Below are 24,461 nucleotides of genomic sequence, written 5' to 3'. Positions count from 1 at the left end.
TTGACCTTCAAAGAACGTCTGTGCAAATTGTTGTAAACCTAGAGGTGACCCTGGGAACAGCCGATCTACATTGTCGCTTCTTGCTCGTATGGGCTGATCTGATGGTGGACCCTGAGCATCAATTACTCCTCCAATCGCATTCTGTTTCCTTTGGTGTACAATGTATGTTGTAGGTGGTAGTGGAGGGCAAGAAATTCTCTAGGCCCCCTGGTCCAGAGAGGTCAAGCCCCCCGGATTCTTTTTTAAACCGACTGATTTCCCTGCGTTGATCGGTCCTTTTGGTTTTGTATTCTTTAGACTGGGCTGGCCTATATACTCGTTTATTCAAAATATAGAGGATTCTCAGTGGACCACACCATTATGCAGACCAAGCGGTTTTTGGGCCTTAATGGCACCAATCTTCAGATTGCCATCGGTTTCCTGGCTGGCATGGACTTCCTGCTGTTCGGTTATGATCAAGGTGTCACTGGTGGTCTGTTGACACTCGAATCTTTCGTCAAATACTTCCCCGAAATCAATACTTTAGAGTCATATACCAAGGCCTGGACTCCCTCAGCAAGGAGCAACCAGTCTACTCGGCAAGGTATCACAGTCGCAGCATACAACCTGGGATGCTTCGCAGGCTCGATTCCCACAATTTGGATCGGTAACATACTTGGTCGTCGCAAGGCTATCTTTGTCGGTTCTTTTATTATGTGCATCGGTGCCATTCTTCAGTGCACGTCTTACGGGCTTGCTCAGCTTGTGATCGGTCGATTGGTCACTGGATTCGGTTAGTATGAGTGTAATTTATGGGGGAGTAATGCATTAATATGATCTGCAGGTAACGGAATCAACACATCCACGGTCCCTACTTGGCAGTCAGGTAAGCTAGAATTGAGCCGATCCCACCTCTCGTACTGATCAGCCCCTCGCCTCTGTATCTCATGATCGCGAGTGATGGATTGATGATATCGGCACCAAACAGTGAAAATAATCTAACGTCAGGTAGAGTGCTGCAAGTCTCATCGACGAGGCCAGATGGTCATGATCGAGGGGGCTATGATCACATGCGGTATAACCATCAGCTACTGGATTAATTTCGGCTTGATGTTTGCAGACCCAAACGAAGTCGCTTGGAGATTCCCTTTGGCGTTCCAGATCTTCTTCGCTGCGGTTATTCTGGCCTTGGTAATGTTTCTCCCCGAGTCACCCCGTTGGCTTATCCTTAAGGGTCGCGAGGAAGAAGCAAAGGAGGTCTTGGCATGCTTGATGGGTGACGAGACTGATGAGTCGTTCATCGACACCGAATTCACCGCTATCAAGGCCACTGTTCTCGAAATGTCAACTGGATCATTCCGGGATATGTTTACCATGGGCGAGGACCGTCATCTTCACCGCACAATGCTGGCATATATCAACCAGATGTTCCAGCAAATCTCTGGCATCAACTTGATCACCTACTATATTCCCACTCTTCTGGAACAGCAGGTGGGACTGGGTGCCACAACTTCACGTCTTATCTCTGCATGTAATGGAACAGAATATTTTATCGCCTCCTGGATAGCGGTGTTCACCGTTGAAAAATTTGGCCGTCGGACACTAATGCTCTTCGGCGCTGTTGGGATGTCGATCTCCATGGCGGTGCTCGCCATAGCCGACAGCATTTCATCTACCCACAAACAGACCCCTATAGGGGTCAAGGCGGGTGTGGCCCAGACCGTATTCTTGTTTGTGTTTAACACCTTCTTTGCTATCGGCTGGCTTGGAATGACTTGGCTGTATCCAGCCGAGATTGTCCCACTGAAGATTCGCGCCCCGGCCAACGCCTTGTCTACTTCTTCCAATTGGATTTGGAACTTCATGGTTGTTATGATTACCCCTGTCGCTTTTGAAAGCATTGGTTACAAGACCTACATCATTTTCGCTGTGATGTAAGTCCTTTGTTTGTACCCGTATCACCAGGCTTTGTACTGACTTGACTTAGTAATGCTGCCATCGTGCCTGTCGTCTATTTCTTCTTCCCTGAGACTACCATGCGTTCGCTGGAAGAGATGGACCGTATATTCCGCAAAACTACTAGCGTCTTCAATGTGGTATCGCTCGCTCGCACGGAGCCTCATATGTATGGCCCTAATGGTGAACTTTTGCGTAGCCTGGATGATGTTGAGGATGATGCTGTCCGTCATGCCAGCTTCCTAAACAAGGAGAGTAAAGTCCATCACCAGAGCCTCACTCAACATGCAGAACACTATAGCGAAGGACAGACTAGCGAGGAAAGATAGGCTCTGTCCGTTGGTTTATCCGCATATCCCATCTTCTACATGCATATAATACCACCTCAACATTTTGTATTTTGAGTTGCAGCAGTTTATGTCTTGGAAGCGATTTGGAGAAGTTGTCGAATAGTCCGATCCTGATATTCCATGTTAGACTGAACGGTTTTCGTTCTTCTATAATTGGTCCATTTGAATCACTTCAGCACATAAGACCTCTACAAGATAGGATTACTAGATGATTTAGTTCGATTATTCATAATGTGATATATGAGTGAGGGCACATGCATTATTGCATTGTCTGTGGAGCCACCATCCGGCGTTGATTCAAACCTCCTCTTCATGGGTTGCACCGCCGGTCTCCATCTTAGCACCAAGATCCTTGCGGCGTTCAATCTCTTCCCCAAAAAGATCTCCAATTTCATGAGTGCGCCATGGCTTGATATCCGTCTCAAAGACTAGGTCGATCTCTTCAAGCGACCGGCCCACAGTCTCGGGATACGTGAAGAACACGTGGAAAGTCATCACTGTGCAGAATACCCCGAAAATGATATAAGTCTTCCACTGAATATTGTGAAAGGCCGGTGCCACAAAATAAGCCAGAGCAAAATTGAAAATCCAGTTGGTGGCGGCCGACAACCCGACGCCCTTCGCTCGGTACTTGAGGGGGAAAACCTCTGCAGCATAAATCCAAGCAGTCGGAGCCTATAAATGTTAGAGGCGGTCTTTTATAAATGGAATTGAATACAACATACCCAAGTCAGGCCGTAGATGCCGGTAAAAATGTATGAAAAGGCGATGACTGTCATACCTGCACTGCCCTTAATCTCCCATGTCAAGTTGGAATTGCCATTCACGTTTGAAACTGGATTGCCTTTGCTGGCCATAACACCAGCAATGATGAAGTGCACAACCATGCAGGTGACAGATCCGAGCAGGAGGAGGTTTCTTCGTCCAGTGCGATCGATGAACGGAAGCATAATGCCGGTAGTCACCAAGAAGATGACATACTGAATAGCGGAGGACCACAGCGTTGTGTTACCAGTCTGTAGTTAATGGTCAGCAAAACCGCTAGAGTTTCCTTTTCAGTTTTCGACGAGTAACTTACCATGCCAGCCATTTCGAAGATGTAAACCACATAATACATGGCAACATTACCGCCTAGAAGCTGCTGCCACATTTGAACACTCATTCCGCACATCGTGCGCTTCCAAACACGAGGTCCAAACAATGCCAGGAATGAGACATCTTGGGATTCATGCGCCACTCGAACGGCCTCTTGGACTTCTTCAAAAGCTAACTGTACAACAGGGTCGTAGCGATCGCCATTGGCATGAATGATTGCCAAGGTGTCCAATGCTTCTTCCCAGCGCTCTTGCGAAGCGAGCCAGCGAGGGGACTCTGGGAAGAAGAGCAAAGCGATAAACAGGATGAGGCCCGGAACGGCCTGCACACCCCAGCAAATCCGAAAAGCAGCCGTTCCAGATACGCCAACCACGCAGCCATATGCGATCAAGTACATGATCAAAATACCCCATTCGATTGCCCATTGTTGAATACCCACCACACGACCACGGATACGAGCGGGCGCCAGTTCTGATAAGTAGACGCATGTTTGTGAGGAGGTCACACCAACTGCAAGTCCGCTGACAACACGACCGGCGACCAAATGTGTCACATTTTGTGCACTGCATTGAACCATAGCACCCACGATCCAAACAAGAGAGGCAATCATCAATGCATAGCGACGACCAAGTATATCTGATAACCAACCGGCTGCAATTGAACCCGCGAAGGAACCGGCGGACATCGATGCTGTAATCTATGGCGAAATATCAGCACGTGAAGCAGAATTGGAGACAGATGGCACGTACTCCGCCTTGGAGGTTGGAGTCTGGCGAGCCGAAGTAATCTGTGTATGTATTAACGCCAATCCAGGCGCTCATGGAGCTATAGCCTGTATTAGTCTCTATGCTATTATATTCAAGAAAGTGATATCGAGTGTACATACCTCACATCAAAGCCGAAAAGAGCGCCTCCAATGGTACCAAAGGCAGCAAGCACTGTAGAATGTTAGCGCCGCGAACACGAACGTAAGATCCAGACTGCACATACCGTAGATGTTCGTTATAGTATACATGATTGTGGTTCGTCCATGAAGGTTGTCAGTCGATAGTTTAGGCTTGCGGCAAGGCGTTTTATAAGTCAAGTACTAGCAGATCTACAGGTCAATGCACGATTCGGTCGGCTACGCGACGTTGCATGGTACGATTCTGGGGCCCCTGAACTAGGAAAGATCAACGGGAATGAATTGCGGAGCGAGAAACCCGGGGCACCAAAGTCGGGGGTGGACACTGCGTCATTGGCCTATTCGACCCAGTCGAGGGTTTAATGCCCCCCTTATTAACCGAGATCCTATTTATCCGCGGTGATCGTCGGTTCCAGATGAATCTTCCGCACGGATAATTTCGATGATATCATTCCAAGGTAGTTTGTATTGTGCCTAATATCACTATACATTCTCTCCCTCCAAAGGCGAGGTCGGCCCGTTTCTCGCAATGGATCGGCATACCGACGTCATGCACCCAGACAATTAGTAGTGAGTTGGGCCACACAACGGATAGAGATGGGGTCTCGATCTGCCTCTGGGGAGATGAGCTTCGAAACAAGATATCTCTGTGAAAGAATACTCCATAAGTGCCTGCTAGATCTGGCTGTCTGGGAAAACAAATAGAAATCCGGGTAGAAAAGAGGGGTGGGGGAGCAGAGACAGAATGTGGATCGCCAAAAGCAGCAAGTCGATATTAAAAAAACAGTTTCTCAATGTCATATTTGCTCAAAGCCTTTGTGATTTCGCTAGGAAGGGTCGGGTAAATTATATCGAGCTGCACATATTGCCTTTTTGATGCTCCACATGCAACAACCCCGGGGTGGGTGGTTCTTCTTATTTTTTGCATCTTGCATTCAACTGCTTTAAAATTGATACTATTATGTTAATCCTTCGGTGATGTCTCGGTGGTGCCTAGTAGTATCCTGCTACACCAGACTAGTATTGACTGAGCTATATAGTTCGCCGAGGCTTCAAGACAGTGCGATAAGTCACCGATGAAGTGGGTCATTTGTACGTTTGTATCCCCGATAGTCCGGTTCGCCAACTACGGACATATGTAGTTTTAAAAAAAATTCTTTATAGGGAGTGAAGATAGTGAAACAGTCACATTTTAGGCGACACATCAGGATCAAAACTTATTGGCCGGGAAGTAAAAGCTCAGGAATAATATGGCAAGTACTCGTACCAGGTAGTACTACCACTCCGGTGCTATCTAGATGCATTACAAAAACAAGCTTCGAAAAGGATCATGTACATTGAATCACAAACAGGGGTCGAACAGCATAATTGGCCATTCTATGAGATCTAGGTATATAGCTCATCTCTCTATGGTCTATACTTCAAACCAAAAGGGCGTAAAAAGATACATCGGAAGAACACAGCATATCGCAAAACCACAAATTTACAGCTTGCTCTTGGCCGGTTCATTCTTGAGCAATGCCGAATTCCATGGGTAAGGATCAAACACCAAGTCGTTCACGGGATTCTCCTCGCTTGCCCGACGGAACAGATCCTCGTACACCTTGCCGTCATAGCGACCTAGGCTGCTGTCGAGCTGCCAGTCCGGAATCGCCCAGGCATCGACTAATCGGACAGCATGCGGGCGGATCTCATCGAGCAGTTTTAGTACTGCGGTAGTGCGAGTCAAGGTGATCTGTCGAACAGTCACGGCACCAGAAGAGAAGAACTCAGCCGCTTCGCGCTCCAGAGTGTGCAGTGAGAAGAGCCGGAATAGTTGGTGCATGAGGCCCTTGGTCTCTGGATCCAAGGCTGCTGACAGTTGGGGAGAGGAAACCGCCTCGTAGAAGTTCTTCACCATCATGTACTGAGAGTGAGCCGTAGACAAGCGCCAGAAGTCAACCAAAAGGCTGTTCCAGGAGCGCTGCTCAGCATCCCGATGCTTCAGAGCCTCGAAAGTCAGGTGGGCCGTGCGCCAAGCAAAGGCAGCCACAATGTCCTTGTCCTCATCGAGCACATCGAATGAAGCTGCCTTGTCGCGTCGGTCGAGGTATGTCTGGAGGATCTGGCTAGTGTCGTTACGAGCCGGTTTGCCAGCCAGGACAGCACGGGCGGATTTAAGAAGCTGTTGATAGGGTCAGTCTCGAGTGATTAAAATGGAAGAAAGGACTGGGACATACATAACGCGCAACCTGTTGGGTCAACATATAGTTATCACCTTCCCAGGTCAGTGTGGGCAGATAGTCCGCGTAGCACGGCCCAATGCCGCTGTAGCTGCTGTATCCATGACCACCACATGCGCGGCGGCAGACCTCCAAACCCTCACCAGCAGTCGTACTGGCCAGAGCCTTGAGACCACATGAGGTCGCATGCAGATCCGCAAGGAGATTCGCACCAGCGCGGAGCTGCTCCGGTCCAGCGCCCCGCGACTCCTGGTCGGGCGAGCTGGCTGCCTTCATGCGGCTTTGATTCTCCTCATAGAGGCGCATCATACCACGACCGGTGAAATGCAGGGCGTACATAGATGCCAACAGCGGCAGCAAGCGCACTTGCACCATCTTATAGTTCAGTACTTGGGTTTCACCCGCGTGTGGATCCGCATCACGATCTTGGAACTGCCTCCGAACCGCACAGTACCGGGTGGCAATAGTGACACCGCGAGCTAGAACACCGCCGGCATCAAGAACAATGTTGGCTCGCACCCAGGTCATAGTACCAAAGACAAGAGATGGCATAGCGGGCTTAGCGTACGAGTTTGTCTCCTTGTTGACCTGACAGAAGCGGGCCAGCATGCTGACATGTGGTACCTTGACGTTGTTGAACAGCAGGAAACCATTATCCATAGTGCTAATAGCCATTAGTCCCAGTGCCAGCCCAAGAGCGAGAAGAGACTTACTTGTAGCCAAATTTGGGGCCAATATCGCCCACATATACATTATCCAATGGCTGATGGGTGTCGAGGTCACGGATCTGCACGACGAATGGGTGGGGACCGTAATTCTTGCCATCAATAAACAGCTGGGCCATCACCACGGCATGATTGGCTGTACGACCAAGAGACCCAATCCACCACTTCGAGGCAGTCAATGTTGGGGAGTTGATGGTGAATGTCTTATCGTTGGAGTTCCAGGTTGCGGTGGTTTCCAAGCCCCGCACGTTAGATCCGTGGCCCAATTCCGTTTGCGCATAGCAACCGATAATCTCGTATTTTTCGGCGCGTTCAAGGAACAGTTTGTGCTGCTCAGGGGTGCCTTGTTCCCGGAGAGTGACCTAGATAACGATCCAAGTGGTTAGCTGGATTCTTGGAAAGGGTCCAATTCACTTACCAGGAACATGCTGGCGTGCAAACCATAGGGGGTAGGTTCACCGATCAAGTCATTGGCTGCATGGAGCTCTTCCATGGACCATTTGTGCTCTTCCGCGAGCTGCTGGAGGCGCTTGGCCTTGCCCAGCGACCGCTGGAGCCGCTCTACACGGCCCAAAGTATGATTTTGAGATTTATCAAATACTTTCTCTGGCTGTAAAAGAGCTAGGAGGGATGCTCGTCGCTCCAAGGTTTCCTTTGTGTGCAGATACTCAGATAACTTTTCGACATTGACATTCGATTGAGCACGCTCTTGCTGGAGGAGCTCAGATCCTTGCGGACCTGACGGCTTCAGGGCGTTAACCCAATCGGGAGGAGGTGTTGGCATTGTGGAAAAAAGGAAGTTTGGGTGTGGGGGAATGGAAGAGAGGAGAAGGGGAAGATGGGGTTATGAACCCCAGAGGAACCCTGGAAGGGCCGAGGGTCTCAATTGGGAAACAGCCTCGGCTTAAATTGACTGACTAAGCAGGATCTCCCGGGACCGGGGCCGGGGCAATGGGCCCGGGGAACTCCCAAGTCCTGGTCCTTTTACACTTGTTAGACCACTTAGATCCCTTTGACTATGAACATTATCAATTCTCAAGTCACCCCGCACATTCCAGTGTGATATGGGGAAGCGGAGAGGAAATAAATTCGGTTTTCCTTTTACGGCTTAACAGGTCCCGAAACCATAAGCCGATCGGGTCTTCGATTAATGAGATCACCGAGTACGGAGGACCCCGTTGTAAGTGTTTCGGAAACTGACCTCGGTTTGGTATTTTGACTTTGACACTTGACGCCAACTTGCAAATTATAAGATCATACGTTTGATTCTTTCAATCGGTAAAGAAAAACCACGTGAAACGCAGTACATTGCATGCGGGATGGGCGAAAAGTCCGAGATAAAGAATCGGATCTGATAACAAAAAGTTCCCCGAATCACTTTCACATGTCAACATGTGAGCTTTTTTCTTTCTTTTTCTATTCATTGTGTCTGATTTTAGACACCCGCGGCAATCCCAGCCACGTAACGAGAATGGCACCGGACAGAACAATGATAAATGGCTGCAACACTTTCACTCCCTTTGGCTTGTGCAAGCACACCGACCGCAAAGGGGAGAATAGCGGCTCCACTGCCCCCAAAGGCAGCGACAAACCCTATTGAAGTGACATGGAGATGCCGAGGAAGAAGCTTGGTAACCATTACAACTGTCCCGGGGAAAAGGGGGCCTAGGAAGAAGCCTTGCAGAGACACTGCCACGGCCGACGCATAGAACTGGGGCACAAGCCATAGAATCAAAGCAAATCCCATGGAGCAAACAATGTACACCTGGTGGACTTCAGTCTCGTTCTATCGCAAAGCAGCGTGATACTCACCGAAATTGCGACCTTCTCGCCGACGCGGGGGGTCACAAATCCCAAAATTACCCGTCCCACCGTGATACCCAACCAGAACCCAGTGGCTGTCATGCCGCTAGCAAAAGCACTGCCTTGTCGGACTCGCATCATAAAAGTAACAATCCATCCTCCCAGCGCGACCTCTACTCCAACGTATCCTAGCAAGAACAATGCGCAGAGCCAGGTTACCCGGGCAGCCGGGCGCTGGAAGAGTGCATGTCTCAAACCACCTTTGTTGTTCTCCGCTGATGGTACGTTGGATGCGCGGAAATCGGCGGCAGTCGATTTCCAGAAGCATGTGCCCGACACCACCAATTCGAGGGCCGCACATCCGATCTGATTGATTAGCTCCGGGTCCAATATCTGCGAGAAACCTTCACTCACCATGACATAATAAAAGTAATACCACGGCAGACCACCCTTGGCAATTATCGACGTTGCGACCAACGGACTTATAACTGCACCGGCTCCATAAATACCATGCAACACTCCTAACACCTCATTTGCATTGGCCATGTTACCAATCCATGCATTCCATGCAGCATCCTCTAGGCCATTTCCCAACCCTGCAAAAACGAACGCGACCACTAGTACCGGATACGGCGGATGAAGGCAGTTGATAACATAGGCAATGAGATGGCACGCTGGTCCAATAATGGCCACCCCACGTTGACCTAGTGTATGGTGGATGCGGTGATTGAGAAAGGCGGCGACCGTATAGCCCACCAGAGGCGACAAGAAAACGAGCGACACAATCGTGTACGATAGGTGGTAGTATGATTCTAGCTGTATGCTGTCTGAGACAGATTGTTTCCCAGGGTAGGGGCTTTCATCTTACATATGGAATTAGAGCCTGCGAACAGTCAGCGTATATCTCGAAAAAATGGGACATGTCAATTTACACCATAAGCTGCATCATTTGCTCCCATGACCAGGAATGACCAGAATGTCGCAAAGGTCCGGTAAATATTGCCGCGAGGCTGATTCCATTTCTCCAACGATGAAAAGCCTCCAGGAGGATCCGAAGTTGGAGCTGTGTTTGACTGGGGAGGCAAAGCCTCAAGGGCAAGCACATCGCAAGATTCTTGGTTCACACAGGTAGCTGCCATATGTGATTTAATGTAGAAGTTTTACAAGTAGGAAGAGCAAACAGGTATAATAGTGCGAAAGTCCTTGGCGCGATCAACCCGCATCGCGGGTTTGAGGGGAAGCCCCCAACAATGCTACGGCAGAACTTCGGTTGACGTGAGTTGTTGCTGAAAGGGTTTTCAAATGCCATTCCCAATTCTTTTGGCTCACACAGCTTTTACGCTTGCCATATCTACCAAGATGTCATAGACTGTTTTGATTGATGAATTCTATCATTGGGTTGTTGTGGAGGTCTACTAGGGCATTTGATCGGAGCTTTCTTAGATCTTCGATTAATGTATAGCATCCATGATCACTTCGGATTTTATCGAGTCCATTCCCCTCAATAACTTCCACATATTTGGATTTCACGTCTCCCTGAACAAAGCGTTGAATTGTTGAATCATCCCGTGGATTGTATTTATATTACATTTTCCCACCAACACTTCACTCAGAAAGACCTCCCCCGTAAAATATAATACGAACTCGCGCCACATTTTGGATTCTACAAGACATAATTTTCCACCAATCAAAATATATTCATGGACATATAAGCCAACTGGCACCGTTAACTTATTTTAGTAATAATGAGTTACGTTAATCCCATCATTCCAGGGTTCAACCCCGACCCATCGATTGTTCGTGTCGATAAAGACTTTTTCTTGGTCACCTCCACGTTTGAATACTTCCCTGGGGTTCCCATCTACCACAGCCAGGATTTGATTCAGTGGAAATTGATCGGCCATGCGTTGACACGACCCAGCCAGATTCAAATCCATACCCCAGAACCGGGAGGAGGAGTATGGGCAACCACGATTCGTTATCACGCGGGGGTTTACTACATCATGGCAGCGAGCTTCCAGCGTTATCGTCCTCAGCAGGATGATCGAGTTTGGCCCCAGGGATTCTATGTCAAAACGACCGATATATGGAATGACAAGACATGGTCTGATCCAATCTATTTTGATCAAGTTGGTTTTGACCAAGATGTGGGTTTTAACCAAGGGCATCACCACTTATATGGAGAATGACAATAACAGTTGAATACTATAGCTTTTTTGGGATGATGACGAAACTGTATATTTATCGTCCACCTACAGAAAGACTCAGCCAACTGCGGGTGCCAAGCTGAAAGACTTTGCGATTCATATATGCACTGTTGATCTGGCCACTGGACATTCGACGTCGACACCTAAATTGGTCCGGGAATCTTCCTCTGGTGTGGCCGAGGGTTCACATATTTTCAAACGCGGTCGTTATTGGTATTTGTTCACAGCAGAAGGCGGCACTGAAAGTGGCCATAGCGAGTGGGTGAACCGCAGTGAGGTCAGTCCACTGGGACCGTGGGAGCTCGGGCCAAATAACCCTCTCTGGCGCAATGGCGTTGAGGACGAAGTGCAGAACACCGGGCATGCCGATCTAGTTGAGGACACCAAAGGGCAATGGTGGGCAGTTGTTCTCGGCGTTCGTCCTTTAAGACGGGGAGATACATGGGAGGAATCAGTCCTAGGTATAATGTCCCGAAGTATTGGCTAGTGGTTATACTAACCTTCCTAGGCCGAGAGACATTTCTAGTTCCTTTGGAATGGAAGGACGACTGGCCAGTGATCAATGGAGGACAGAAAATCAGTCTCAACTCCCATGGACCTGGCCTTTACCAATTTCATACCCCGGTATCTTGGAGAGACGAATTTTCGGAGCCGGAAATGCAAGTTGGTTGGTATCGAAAAAGTGAGTTCCGAAGAACAAAATCGCCAGAGTTCACCTGACCAGAAAATAGACACGCCCTTCGTCAATGATTACTCCCTTACGGAACACCCCAATCATCTTCGTCTCCATGGCGGACCCTATAACCTGTCAGTTCCCGCCAGTCCAACCATGTTCCTTCGCAAGCAAACCTACCGCCTCTGTCGTTGGGAAACAATGCTCTCCTTTCACCCGACGGTAGACGAAACCGAGGCTGGCACTGTGGTCTGGTTAAACTATTTCACATACAGCAGCATCGGTATCAGAAAGGATAACAAGGGCCGTTTCATCCGTTTTCGACCATCGGAGGGTGATATCGTGGACCATAGATTGGATCCAAACACTGCTGTCATTCTTACAGTTGACTGTGGCGACGAGTATCGGTTTGGGTATCGTGAAGACGCAGAATCTGACGTCCACTGGATTGGTACAGTTTCGAACAGTGCCGCTACAGCAGCTCCTCCGGTCGGGGCCAACTTTACCGGCATGATGCTGGGGTTGTATGCATTTGGAGAGCGCCAGCGATGCCTGGCCCCAGCTGATTTTGCGTACGCAGAGTTTAGATAAGACAATGATATTCCTGTGGTGGTCTCGTTCATTTTTAGAAACATTTTAAGCGCGGAGAACATTGATATATTTTCCATCATCTCATCCATCTGTACTCGTACATCCAAGTACTGTGTGGATCTCTATTGTTGTGACTATATAGAACGTCATATCTTAACTCCGTGATCAACTCCGGCCGCCAAGAAATCCGATTGGAGACTTAGAATTTTGTTCTTTTTCCCCTTTGGCATGGGATCCATCTTCTAAACTGTCCTAAGCAAATGACATCTTAGTGCCGGTGGCCAGGATGCCCGAAACCTTGAAAATTGACCCTTCAATCTCCATCTCCGATGACGTGGAGCAGGTGACGGACAACTGGTCTGGATTGACTGACCCGACCGAACGCCGTCGGCGACAGAACCGCGTAAACCAGAGGGCTTACCGTATGTCTCATTTGTTGCAGTCTATTCTTATACTAACCTTTGCCAGGAAAGCGCAAGCGGCTGTTATCAGCCAAAGACGTCCATCCTAAGAGCCTAGTGCCACCCCCTCCTTCAACCTCTACCCAATTGCAAAACCACTCTTCACAACACAACCCAAAAGCCAACGTCTGCCGCAGCCCCGAAGTTTTACAAAATCTTCTAGATAGATTCGCCAAGTCAGCGTATGAAAGTTATGCACGAGGGAACCCGACCGCCGATCATCTCATGACATTGACCAAGGTCAATGTTTTTCGAGCATTCGCCCACAACTTGCGATTAATCGGTTGGTCAGAGTACTGGATGGATAACGACGCAATTTCACCGTTCAATACAGACTTGCCACACAAGGCCTCTACAGCGGATGATAACAGTCTCATTCCGACCAGTCTTCAGCCCACTCGAATTCAGAAATCAATACCCCATCATCCGTGGCTGGATTTCTTTCCTTTCCCCAAGATGCGCGATAATCTCATCGAAGCTGGGGATGACTGGGATGACGAGCAGCTCTGTCATGATATCATGGGTTTCTGGGGGGAGTCAACGATGGATGCAGGGCTGCTAGTTTGGGGAGAGCCTTGGAACGTGCAGAACTGGGAGGTGACTGAGCCGTTTCTAAAGAAATGGCAATGGGTTGTTCGAGGGTGTCCTGAATTGATGAACGCAACAAATAAGTGGCGTGCCCGTCGAGGGGAGAGGCTAATATTCCGCTATATTTGAATCAACATAAATCCCTTTTTACTGAAAAGCCTGGTGCTAAGGGTAACGGTAAGTGCATTATTGTAAACCACGTGCTAAGGCAGGTTGCTGATAGCCTAGTTACTCTTGTAGATCGGGTAATCAAGATGGCGACAGAAGTCTTAGAGAATGACTCGTTACACTTCATTCCATGGAGGATACAGTATTTCGTTCATGGTCGTCATCACCATGTCGATCAGTGACGAGAAGTGTCGGCGATTGATTTCCAAAGCTTCTCCCAGGTGGGAGCTGGATCAAGAATGTGTCTACCGCCGTCCCCATTGAATATTCAAACCCTGTGCCAACCCAGCATATTACAAAGTAGCCGCCTTTGTGGCGACAAGCCGGCTGCGGCATGGAACTTTCCCAACTCTCCATGATCCATCTCTTACCCATTTTCGTCACTGTGTAACTGAATGTCAAAAACATTTTCCTTGCCCTTACCTTCTAGCCTAGATAGATAATATCAAGGAAAGAACGGAAAGGCAAAGTAAGAAAAGGACAATGGTAACCAAAAAGGCTGTGGAAAGCAAGGCGCGGATGATAGTAACAAAGATCTCAACTATTTTGGCAACTCTCATTTTCTATCTTTGCTGGACGTAAAACCTACTAAGACACAGGTTAGTCAAGCCAAATGGTTATCTCCACCAGACTAGTGATCGTTTGATTTGGCATCTCGTATACCAGGACCGAATAGCGGACTTTTGCCTAAAACTCGACTTATTGGGAAGACTTGAGAAATGCTCACAGGTGGTTTCCATATTTGGAAAATCTGCGCCACTACATCACTACATGTGGGAGCCCTGATTTTGGTGGTTTTGTTCTGTCATCCTGATGTGCACTTGACGTACTAATGCATTACATAGTTCTGTGCCATCTGTACATCTGTAATTCTGCAGTTCTGGCCGAGATTAATCCGTATATCTGATCTACAGGAAATGGTTTACTGTCCTCTGAATCTATCACTAAGCATAGAATGTAAAACAAATAAGCAAGAAGAGACTGGTTGATAGGGCATATTTAAAAGCCGTATGGAGGACCTATTAGGATGAAAAGTGGAATCGGGAAATGAAGATGATAGGTATACACACTGGTACGAAGAGAATTGATAGCTGTACAGCTTTTCTAACTAGCGAGATAGCTCTGTCGGAATAACAAATTGAATATACATAGAGTGCTATTACAATTCACAAATTCCCTAGAACGTTTCGCCGTTTGTTTTCCAACTTCGATTAAACCTTCAAATTCCACCCTGTTCCTTCATTTCGGGTTGGGGGTTGGAAGTTTGCATGGGAAGATCTCCCTGCAAAGCTTTTGGAGGAAATGAAATGCTGGAACTGGGGATAGTTTGCTCTTCTCGCAAAGCTCTCGGAGAAAAATGCACGCTAATAGTCTGATTCAAGCGATTCCACCTTTCAGACTTCCGTTGGACGAAGTCTATAACAATGCGAACGCGTCAGCTTGAACAAATACCACCAATAAGTATGAAGATATCCTCACCATTCAGAATATGAAGTAATTCAACCGGTATCGGGGCCCAGATTGTCAACGCAGCAATCTGGCCGAATCCCCACTCGTCATCCTCAAATTGGTCTCTCGCCACGCTTCGCAGATGCTTTCGTTGTCGCCACATCATCGTCAGACCGACCACCATGCCCGCAGTCAAAAGTCCAGTCAACAAGACCCAAAATAGCACCAATAACCTAAACAGCGATCTGTGTAACTTGTCTGCCTGGAATCTTTCCTTGAGAGACTGTAGCCAGAAGGCAACTGTTCCCGCGACAGCGAAGATAGCGACAGCCCATGATGGATACGGGACAGGGTTGATGACGCTGTAGTCTGTTGAACTGTGTGCGCAGCCATCAGAAGCAAGTCTCCAGTTTGCTTTGCTGTCTCTGCCCAGGTTGCTCTTGCCTAGGGCGACGATCACGAGAACAAACACTGCAAAATATAGCAGCACTCGCGCGGCCCAACGCGACATTGGCTGCGCGACAACCATACAGAAGAAGGTCACGAGGATGCTGTTGACTTGCAGGAAAGCCATGGCCTGCATTTCGGCGATCTCAAAGGTAGATGGGTTCTGTGACAGGTTTGCGAGGGTAGCGATGGCGGAGGAACCGACGAAGAAGCCATTTGAGGAGAAGAAATTCGTTTGAACGTCTTTTAAGTCTCGGATGAAGCTGCTCATTGGCGCTAGGGTGAGATAAAGTATACGATAAACAGGACCGATGAGGATGGTAAGTCCAGTTTGGATGGTATACGCATACATCATCTGGAGTAGCAGAAGGCACAATCTATTAGCTATGACAGTTATGGAGAATACAAAGAAAACTTCTGTTTGCAAACTTACACCGATCCCAGAAAGATCAGGGTTTCCCACGCCATATGTGAGCAGGCACAGATTCTGGCACTTCTGGACCTCCTCAGTGATGTTTAGACCGTTCTTGTTGGCGTGATGGAAGAAATCGTCCATCGTATCAAAGTCACAGTTTCTTCCATTACTTACAAGGGAATTTTCTGTGGGTGTAGCTGATGTTACGCTCGAGACTTCGGATGGGGGTATTCCCTGTGGAAGTGCTGTAGCATCCTGTAGATGTAACAGGAGGTACCAAACTAGATAGTGAAGGCGAAGCAACATGATCGGTTCTAGAGATCTCAAAGCTTCCCCAGTGAAGAGCGAACCTCAAATGTGACTTTTGTTTGAGTGGAGTTCAGTATTCTTCAAACACAGGCACGCTATCTGTTGAAATGCTCAACGGGCAGAAAAAGCGGCTAAAATGCCGCTATCCCGCCAAGAACCCTAGTCTACGCAGCTGAAGAACAAATAAACAAGACTAGGTCGACTCACTTGGCAAGTGAACAGGGTCCTACTCCGTACCTGACGCTTTATCAGAGGGCGTCAGCACCGTTGAGTCCTCCGTGGTGTAGCCCAAATCAGGATAGCCACAATGCATAAAAATTGAAAAGAAATAATATAAATGGATTTTCTTCCAATGATAAAATCAGGGCTGTGGGTTTGGACCACCTTAGAACGGCCCGGCCCAACTAGCGTTGGTGGATCTTGTCGCTTCGCAGTGATAATCGGATATCCCCGCCAATTCTTTTGATTAGGTTAACCCGTGTACTCTGTACTAATGCTGGTCTGATTGCGACTCAGCTAGCCACACTTTTCTCGTATGCATCACTTGGAGGGTGCGCATGACATTGTACCTGAGATTTGGACCCCAACAATGTACACATTATACAAATAAACCAGGTCTGGGGCGGGAAATAACAGCAAGGAGGCATGCTATTCACGACCATGAAGAATTTGCTTCGGTTCACTCATCCACGAAATGGATGCCTGATTTATCGAACCCGGAAAAGTCTCTGAGTTAGTTAATGTACAATATATCTTGGACCAAACTCACTGTTATGGGAAGTATAGACGACGCAAAAAGCGTCCTCCAGAATTGCTAATATAGAAAAATGAAATTAATTTTTAGATTACAGACAAAACTAGGATCCTATTTAGCCCCTTCCAAAGGTAAATATATCATAGCTGATAGGTTGACCGATGCCCGAAGCCAAACGGGAAAGACTTGGCGGCATGGGGACAATACGAGAACCGAGGAAACCTTTTTCTTGGCGTTTGCATCTACCCTTTTCCAAGTGAGAAGAAAGCGCTAGGAGCGATCATATTCTAAGTCTCAATAGGAAGTAACTGGAGTCAGGGAAATAAGAAATGCGATATCTCCTGTATTTTTCTCGAATTAGAGAGTACTGCCAGGGCCCGTGGGGCGCGCGGGGGTGTGAGGCTCAGAACTTGTTGCTTATCGCCGGATCTGGACAGACCGCTGTGAAGGAGTCAAATCCTAGCAGGTCCCCACCAAAAGGACTACCATACGACAATACTGGCTAAGAGTCCTGAAAAGGCACACAAACCCCTGAGGCTGGTTTTAGTCACGAAATCAAAACACCCATCTCAGACCCAAAAGTTAGCCATAAATCAAACTAGCCACCCGGCAGTGATGCCTTGCAGTTGATCGCGTTGTCTTATCATGGTGTTGACTACATCACTAAAAGGCAATCCCAGTCACAGCGCCTCGACCATCTATGAATTGCAGAAGTCTGCAAGGTTGGTCAGTACAAACACGATTATAACACACGCAACAAACTTACAACAGATGTTTGGGTCGTCGATCTTCAAACGATTCGCCAGCATGAGTCGTAAAGGACTTGCAATTCCATATGAAATACCGTGATGATATCGGCAAACTATTCATTATGTGTTTTGTATACGTCCTTCGGGTAGGCTTGGCCGTTCTCGTAGCAGAGATGGTACCAAGTGGGTACCGGAATGGTGAGTTTGATGCTCACTTCTGTCATACCATGAACGTTGGACCAAAAGGAACATGTGACGACGATATTCCCCATCGTTGATACCATTGAAGCCTAGCTCTTGCTTCCTCGCGACAAATTGGTTCACGGCTTTATCCTCGACTACTTTCAGTTCGGCGTCGTAGACTTCTTGTCATCCCAGCATGTCGAATACTAAGCAAGTCGTCGGGTCGCAGAAATGAGCCAACATACTCGGCGCGGAATGATCCATTACGGGTGTGGGTAGACATGGTGTATATGGTTATTGATGAACTCGAGTCAAGCAAATTTCAAATTCAACCTCATGATGTTGGGGGGAAGCTGCCAAATGTCTATCAGACGGGGCATAGTCTTTCAACACTGATTCCGTCGGGTCGGAGTTACGGATATGATGACATTACTCGCATAGCGGGGTGTGCTATGCGGTTATTTATCTATGAGCATTCAAGCTCTTCCGATCTCTTGGCTATGGCTTGGAAACACGACCGACTGCCGATTTTCCAAGGTTGACCCCATACAAAATTCATACATCTCCGTGTATGGGATGGGTGGCTGCATCTCCAGTTCGTAAATAAAGCTTTGATCCTGTTCTTATTTCATATTTACTCACGCCACCGACTTGAATTAGCAGCCACCACGAAAGCATATATTTTCGCGAACCGTGACGGTATGTTCCATCATAACAACCCAATCACAATATCTCCATATAAATCAGCCTCTAAATCCAACCTGACCTTAGCATGCAAGTCCAGATGGATCCTGATGTTCAGGCTGCCCTTATCATCGTCCTTCTTCCCTTCACTATCCTTCTTCCTTTGGGCTAGTTCACGGGCGGCGCCGGGTCCAACGAGGGGAATTTCATTAGCCAGCGCCTCAGGTTCCACCAGACTTTCAATTGGGTCGGTTGAAGATGAACTTTCCGATCCCTCGCGGGCCTTCCGCTTTCCTTTACCAAGGTTGGGGGCGCCACTGCACCGTTCGACTCTCAGGTTAGCCTCTGGGATTTGGAAAGATGGGTCGTGTTGCATATAGAATAGGAATATGACGGCATAGAACATCAACTGAGATTTGATATACCTCAATGTTGGGATGGGGTCTCCCATCTTTCGCTCGTAATTTGGTTTTGCGGGGGAAGAGCTGCGAGAAAATTATTAGGTATTTGGATGTGAAAATTTTATAACTTGAAAATAGATTTGAAGGTAAAACTCACTGCCTGCGCTGTAGTAATGATTCGTGTTGTTAACGATTTACCTGAGTAGTGATTTTTGGACAGAAGGCTCACGCCATATATACCTCAGTAGGGGTGTACCTGTATCTCTTTCATTATGATGAATGCAATGAGTCAATGAGACTCATCATTTTCAGTATATGAACTAAAATGCCGCAGCGTAGAGATGATAACAGCTACCAGTCTTATTTTCTATGACGTGTAGACGGATCCATGTTTTTTTAACTGCCACACGTAGCCGTTTGCGGAAATGAGAACTTTCACCCCTCTTGACGACCCATGATGTAGGCAAATGGGATTATTGCCAATATGAACCGACATTTGAACTCGATAAATTATTCTTTACGTCATATAAATTAAGGGCTCTAACCCGTCTTACGACAGGTATGTGAAGGCATGAGCCCAATCCCATACTACGCTTGGCATTGAACCAGCCAGGTTACATTGCTAGAAACTTATTAGAAAGGGCAGCAATAACTTATGAGTTAGAACAGATGTTCGTGTTTGATGGAGCCACTGTATATTTATAATTCACTGAACTACGATGGTATTTGGCATTTTTCTCATGACAGCGATGGTCCCAACCATCATTGGGGTAAACGAGGCTTCCAAGGGCACCCGAGACCATGAAGAGCGCAGGCGGGAAAGTGCGCGACAACAGCGCTGTCATATTTCAGTACAATGTATGCCTTTGAATGGGTCCCAACAGCAGAGATTGGCAATTCATAATGCGAAAGTATACTTGGGGGCGGATAAAAAGGCAAGTCACTTCCTATACAACCCATTGATTTATAATTTCTTTTGCGTATCCCTTGCGTATGCGCTATCATGAAATCGACTCTACCCATCTCTGACCACAAAATAGATATACATCACCAAATCTGCCAATTCACGTCTTGTCCCACTAAATGGTTGCTTCTACCAACACCCCAAGTTTCCCCCTGATAACACATCCGGATTTGTGACCATCACAGGCGAAACGCCTCCAACTCTCCGTTGGGTTTATCTTGATTTGCACACCCATGAGCTACGGTGGGGAGGGAAACAGGACAGTGAAGGAAATATCTGTGGCCCCTTCGATTGGACACAAGATGAAGAGCGAATCACACTAGAGGGTTGGGAAGGTTGGCTGGCTGTCCGGGTTGACGACGAGAAGATACCTGAAGAGCTCGGTGTTGAGAACGGCCAGGAGCTTTGGAGATTATATTTCGACCAAAATGACGATGGAGCTGACTTGCCTCAAGACGCGGAAGTACTAGAAGTCACAATCAAGCGAACTGTGGCGGAATCTTAACTAGACTTCCGCAGAGCCCAAAGAGTCCAAGACCAACCCGACCCCTAAATGGGTCGGGTTTTGGGCCTACCCACGTACAGGTGATTAGGCAGCGGATGGGCCGCCCAAGGACAAAACATAAACAATACAAGTATGCGAGGCATTCTCATTAATTTCCCTCGACAGTATTACATTATAGGGCAGCTAGAATTTTCTGTGGAAATATAATCAAGTCAACATGCGATATAGGAGTTCAGTGCCTGGTAAGTTATAACTATAACTTGCTCTGTATAGGGCTTCCTAGATGATTCGCGAACTCTAATCAAGACTTGCTTCTCGGCACTTCATTTTATTCGTGGCATGATACCAAGTCTGTCCTGTAGCGGGCCTTAGACGACGGGAAAAGCTGCGTGAAGAGGGCATGAGACGAGATGTCAATGATGTGGCATTGGGGCGCAAAGTGGACGCCGTTGATAACTTTCTCACAGATCCGAATCCGGTAGTTTGCACACCACCGATCCATGCCGGATAAATGTTCAATGCTTAGTCGGCCGAGCGTCGCATTGAGTGATGGTGGTGCTTACCGTGGTCATGGAAGCCTAGAGAGATTGCACCAGCTGGTTTATACTCTTATTTAACTGGGATGTTTCGTATAGGAGCTCATTTTGCATATTTGTGTGGTATTTACCCTTCACCTCAATGCGGTCGGTAGCCGACCTAAATTATAAAGTTAAAAACTATCTGTGTTTAGATAAACAGACGTAGGACTGACCATATGAAGGTATTCAAAAGAAGATTGATCGAATCCGTATGGGAGTGAAGCTTCTCCCGGTACTTTATGAAGGAGTTGCTCCGCAAGTCCCATATAATTCTCTGTAATTGAGTTTTGACTTGGGCCCTGAAGTGCCGAGCCAACGGTACAACGGCGTATTGACAGTGGGGCGTGGGGAGGGGATCGTCGACCGCCACTCGGTATTTGGCTGTGGCATTATCAAGCTCTTCCAATGTCTCCTGACAGGAGATGATCATGTACCCCAAGTGTTGATTCATTTGTGCAGCATCAATGTTGGGCTTGGAAGTGGCCTTGGCCATGATGGGCTCATGTTCTTTTTGTAGGAGATCCAAGGCACAACAAAGGTCGAAGAGTGCATCCTCAAGCTCTTTAAGGTCGCGAGATGCTTTCTTGCGCTCTTCAGCGAGTGAAGAACAAAGGCGATGCGCTATCTGAGCGCAAAGAATAATGTCTCCGATTGAAAAACCAAATGACATGACGATACACTATAATGTGTGGTAAGGGGGAAGCAAGGTGCGTGGCAAATATCAGGACATGTGCTTGAATGGAGACAAGAGAGGGGAGCGGCAGCCCGAGCCTCTATACCACATACGGGTTGGCTGCTAAGGATCTTGGAGGCATTCAGGGCTACTGCGAGGCTAGGCTTCCGTAAAACCCAGTCATATCAAAATATATAACCCAGTTTTAGGCATAAAAATAAAGCTCAACCGCTTCGTATTGAGTCATGGGGCTCACCCCTCAACCCACCAATGCTTTTCTCTCTTTTCTCTTTCCTTCTCTGTACTTGGAATTTTAGTAAGAATGCACTCTTTTGTTTTAAAAAACGGGTTGGTAACAGTGATGTCTATACGCCTTCTCTATATATAAGTTGCTCCATATATCCTGCTAATCAGCCCCAAACCTTCCTTCCTCCAAACCATGTCTCTTTAATCTTGGCCTCCAACAAGGCATTTGCATCCCATTCCATATCAACAACAATAAAGTCCGCCAATTTCCTAACATCCAAGCTACCAATCCTCTCTTCCGCAAAAACGCTTCGTGCCGCACCCCCACTTGCAGCAACAATAGATTCACACATCCCCAGACGGAAATGTTCATTCACAACCTTAGTGTATTCAACGTTTCTAGACGACTTTCGCGTGGTAGCCACGTAAAGATTGTCCATCGGAGCCCAAGGCGAAGTAGGACTATCAGTTCCAATCGCCACCAGAGCCCCAGCATCCGCGAATTCGCGGTATGCAAATGCCCTCTCGCAGCGCTCCTCTCCAATAAGATGGGGCCACTCGGTGAGAATAGAGGGATCAGCATGTACAGGCTGGATAGACGCTGTCAGACCGAGTTCTCCCAGCCTCTTTGCATCCTCCGGAGATGCAAGTTCAAGATGTTCGATGCGGTGACGTCTCCCTGGACTCGCATACCTCTCAATTGCATCAATCGCCATTTTAATTGCTCCATCTCCGATAGCATGGAGGGCTATCTGAAGGCCCGCGCTGTCTGCTTCCTTGACAACTGGGGCTAGGTGCTCGGCTTCCCAAATGGGCGGAGGTGAACCAGTGGGCGCATATGGCTCGGACAAGAAAGCAGTGCAAGCGTCAATGATTCCATCGCAGATAACCTTAATACCGACGATCCGAAGGTCAGGACTGGTACTGGAATTGTACTGTCCACTCAATTCAATCGCACGCTGTACCTGCTTCGAGTTGGATTCGGGGTCTGCCGTCGGTTTGATGAGCCAGTATGCGGCAACACGCATGGGTAGATCTGGTTGCGTCGAGCGGAGAGTAACAAGGCTGTCCCACGCTTCTTCGTCCATAGCCATCTCTACAACGCCGGTATATCCTGCCGCATTATATTCATGAATTGCTTGGAGAATCGACTGCATGCGCTCTTCCTTGGATGATGACACTGCTTGGTATGGCCAGATAACTGACATCATAGCACCTTCATCCATGACACCGGAAGGTTTTCCCTCCCCATCGCGATGTATTCTACCACCAGGGGGATCTGACATAGTTTCAGCACCGAGCACCTTCAGGGCGGCGGTGTTCATCCAGCATGAGTGCTGCGAGCTTGCATCGACGAAGATGGGTCTTAGGTCGATGTCGTCCAGCATCATGGCAGTAACACCATTTGGTGTCATGGAATGCATCCAGTTCTTGCAAAGAATAGTCGGGATGTCTGGGTTGGCGACCGCATACTGCTTGATAGTGGATCGGATTTCCTCTAGAGACTTGCAGGGTCGGAGGTCGAGTTTGCGAAGTGATTGCCCAAGAAGTAAGAGATGCATGTGGCCATCGATAAAGCTTGGAAGCACAGTCTGCTGCTTGAGGTCTCGCTTTTGCGCGTCGGATGGACATTCAGAGAAAACCTCTTGAAATTTTCCGACTGCAGCTATAGTTCCGTTCCTCACCAACATGCTGTCTGCAAATGTGGGCTCTGCATGCAGACCGGAGCCAGCTTTGGTGAGGATACGGCCATTAAAGAAGATGGTATCTTTATCCATGTTTTCGAGATCTGCTTGAACTATACTGTCATGCTTAATAATGGCTGGGCTAGGGGGAAAGTACCCAGGGTGAAACCAATTATGTGTTTGAATTAAATCAGGTAGGTTGTATTAAATATTTCGAGCAGACATCCTATATAATATTCAACAGCATCAGTATGGTTCCACTATAGCCCGGGCGCTCTTGGCATATTGAGTCGGCTCGACCTTCCCAATCCCTTAATGCAGCGCCCGGCTCGACTTGCCATTTTTCAATTGCATATCAGAACATCGAGGTAATTATATCCATTGATAGTAAAAGATACATCTTATTGCAATCACTACTTAACTGAAATTGTTCGCGAATGGAGTATGCACACGTTGCAACTGATGTCGTCCAGCAGCTACCATGCTCTGACTGCTTTCACGCTCTTTGTGTTGAGGTCATATCTGGGGCATTCATCTGATATTGACTGTCTTTGATGTCTTGCTGGCTCACTTATCATTGCATATTCACAGTCTTGCTTTGACATTATTGTCCGATGTGAACCTTGAAGCCCCTCCCCTAAAACCAAAGAATAATCCCAATCCCGAGGAGATAAATAAAGATAGCAAATCAAGAAAT

At 47.7% G+C, this 24,461-nt stretch overlaps 11 protein-coding genes across 11 annotated transcripts; 4 read left to right on the top strand and 7 right to left on the bottom strand.

The window, feature by feature from the left end:
* Positions 1–360: 360 nt before the first annotated feature.
* N7447_010292 (General substrate transporter) lies at positions 361–2,264 on the top strand (the record flags this gene model as incomplete). Its single annotated transcript, XM_057234554.1, has 4 exons — positions 361–772; positions 824–865; positions 992–1,913; positions 1,967–2,264. The coding sequence occupies 4 exons, from the start codon at positions 361–363 to the stop codon at positions 2,262–2,264; spliced, it is 1,674 nt and encodes a 557-aa protein (XP_057080774.1).
* A 318-nt stretch (positions 2,265–2,582) lies between these two features.
* On the bottom strand, positions 2,583–4,395 carry N7447_010291 (sugar porter family MFS transporter; the record flags this gene model as incomplete). The annotated part of the gene is made up of 6 exons (XM_057234553.1): positions 2,583–2,960; positions 3,011–3,301; positions 3,364–4,077; positions 4,130–4,205; positions 4,267–4,318; positions 4,371–4,395. 6 exons carry the CDS (start codon positions 4,393–4,395, stop codon positions 2,583–2,585), a joined length of 1,536 nt encoding a protein of 511 aa, XP_057080773.1.
* A 1,372-nt stretch (positions 4,396–5,767) lies between these two features.
* On the bottom strand, positions 5,768–8,015 carry N7447_010290 (uncharacterized protein; the record flags this gene model as incomplete). Its single annotated transcript, XM_057234552.1, has 4 exons — positions 5,768–6,448; positions 6,504–7,170; positions 7,220–7,593; positions 7,650–8,015. The coding sequence occupies 4 exons, from the start codon at positions 8,013–8,015 to the stop codon at positions 5,768–5,770; spliced, it is 2,088 nt and encodes a 695-aa protein (XP_057080772.1).
* Positions 8,016–8,666: 651 nt separating this feature from the next.
* On the bottom strand, positions 8,667–10,173 carry N7447_010289 (MFS transporter; the record flags this gene model as incomplete). The annotated part of the gene is made up of 4 exons (XM_057234551.1): positions 8,667–8,996; positions 9,044–9,850; positions 9,903–9,917; positions 9,967–10,173. 4 exons carry the CDS (start codon positions 10,171–10,173, stop codon positions 8,667–8,669), a joined length of 1,359 nt encoding a protein of 452 aa, XP_057080771.1.
* Positions 10,174–10,779: 606 nt separating this feature from the next.
* N7447_010288 (glycoside hydrolase family 43 protein) lies at positions 10,780–12,505 on the top strand (the record flags this gene model as incomplete). Its single annotated transcript, XM_057234550.1, has 4 exons — positions 10,780–11,181; positions 11,246–11,660; positions 11,750–11,923; positions 11,973–12,505. The coding sequence occupies 4 exons, from the start codon at positions 10,780–10,782 to the stop codon at positions 12,503–12,505; spliced, it is 1,524 nt and encodes a 507-aa protein (XP_057080770.1).
* Positions 12,506–12,791: 286 nt separating this feature from the next.
* On the top strand, positions 12,792–13,683 carry N7447_010287 (DUF3425 domain-containing protein; the record flags this gene model as incomplete). Its single annotated transcript, XM_057234549.1, has 2 exons — positions 12,792–12,927; positions 12,974–13,683. The coding sequence occupies 2 exons, from the start codon at positions 12,792–12,794 to the stop codon at positions 13,681–13,683; spliced, it is 846 nt and encodes a 281-aa protein (XP_057080769.1).
* Positions 13,684–15,157: 1,474 nt separating this feature from the next.
* Positions 15,158–16,339, bottom strand: N7447_010286 (uncharacterized protein; the record flags this gene model as incomplete). Its single annotated transcript, XM_057234548.1, has 2 exons — positions 15,158–15,973; positions 16,052–16,339. The coding sequence occupies 2 exons, from the start codon at positions 16,337–16,339 to the stop codon at positions 15,158–15,160; spliced, it is 1,104 nt and encodes a 367-aa protein (XP_057080768.1).
* A 2,398-nt stretch (positions 16,340–18,737) lies between these two features.
* Positions 18,738–19,163, bottom strand: N7447_010285 (uncharacterized protein; the record flags this gene model as incomplete). Its single annotated transcript, XM_057234547.1, has 1 exon — positions 18,738–19,163. One exon carries the CDS (start codon positions 19,161–19,163, stop codon positions 18,738–18,740), a length of 426 nt encoding a protein of 141 aa, XP_057080767.1.
* A 751-nt stretch (positions 19,164–19,914) lies between these two features.
* On the top strand, positions 19,915–20,582 carry N7447_010284 (uncharacterized protein; the record flags this gene model as incomplete). The annotated part of the gene is made up of 2 exons (XM_057234546.1): positions 19,915–19,971; positions 20,154–20,582. The coding sequence occupies 2 exons, from the start codon at positions 19,915–19,917 to the stop codon at positions 20,580–20,582; spliced, it is 486 nt and encodes a 161-aa protein (XP_057080766.1).
* Positions 20,583–21,160: 578 nt separating this feature from the next.
* N7447_010283 (uncharacterized protein) lies at positions 21,161–21,653 on the bottom strand (the record flags this gene model as incomplete). Its single annotated transcript, XM_057234545.1, has 2 exons — positions 21,161–21,278; positions 21,334–21,653. The coding sequence occupies 2 exons, from the start codon at positions 21,651–21,653 to the stop codon at positions 21,161–21,163; spliced, it is 438 nt and encodes a 145-aa protein (XP_057080765.1).
* A 590-nt stretch (positions 21,654–22,243) lies between these two features.
* Positions 22,244–23,857, bottom strand: N7447_010282 (amidohydrolase; the record flags this gene model as incomplete). Its single annotated transcript, XM_057234544.1, has 1 exon — positions 22,244–23,857. The coding sequence occupies one exon, from the start codon at positions 23,855–23,857 to the stop codon at positions 22,244–22,246; it is 1,614 nt and encodes a 537-aa protein (XP_057080764.1).
* Between the last annotated feature and the right edge of the window lie 604 nt (positions 23,858–24,461).

The sequence above is a fragment of the Penicillium robsamsonii genome, assembly GCF_028829455.1.
Source record: "Penicillium robsamsonii strain IBT 29466 chromosome Unknown utg000007l_segment0_segment0, whole genome shotgun sequence".
In the NCBI taxonomy this organism is placed as follows: Eukaryota; Fungi; Ascomycota; class Eurotiomycetes; order Eurotiales; family Aspergillaceae; genus Penicillium; species Penicillium robsamsonii.
Note: the sequence above shows the minus strand (reverse complement) of the source record. Positions and strands in the feature narration are given on the sequence as shown.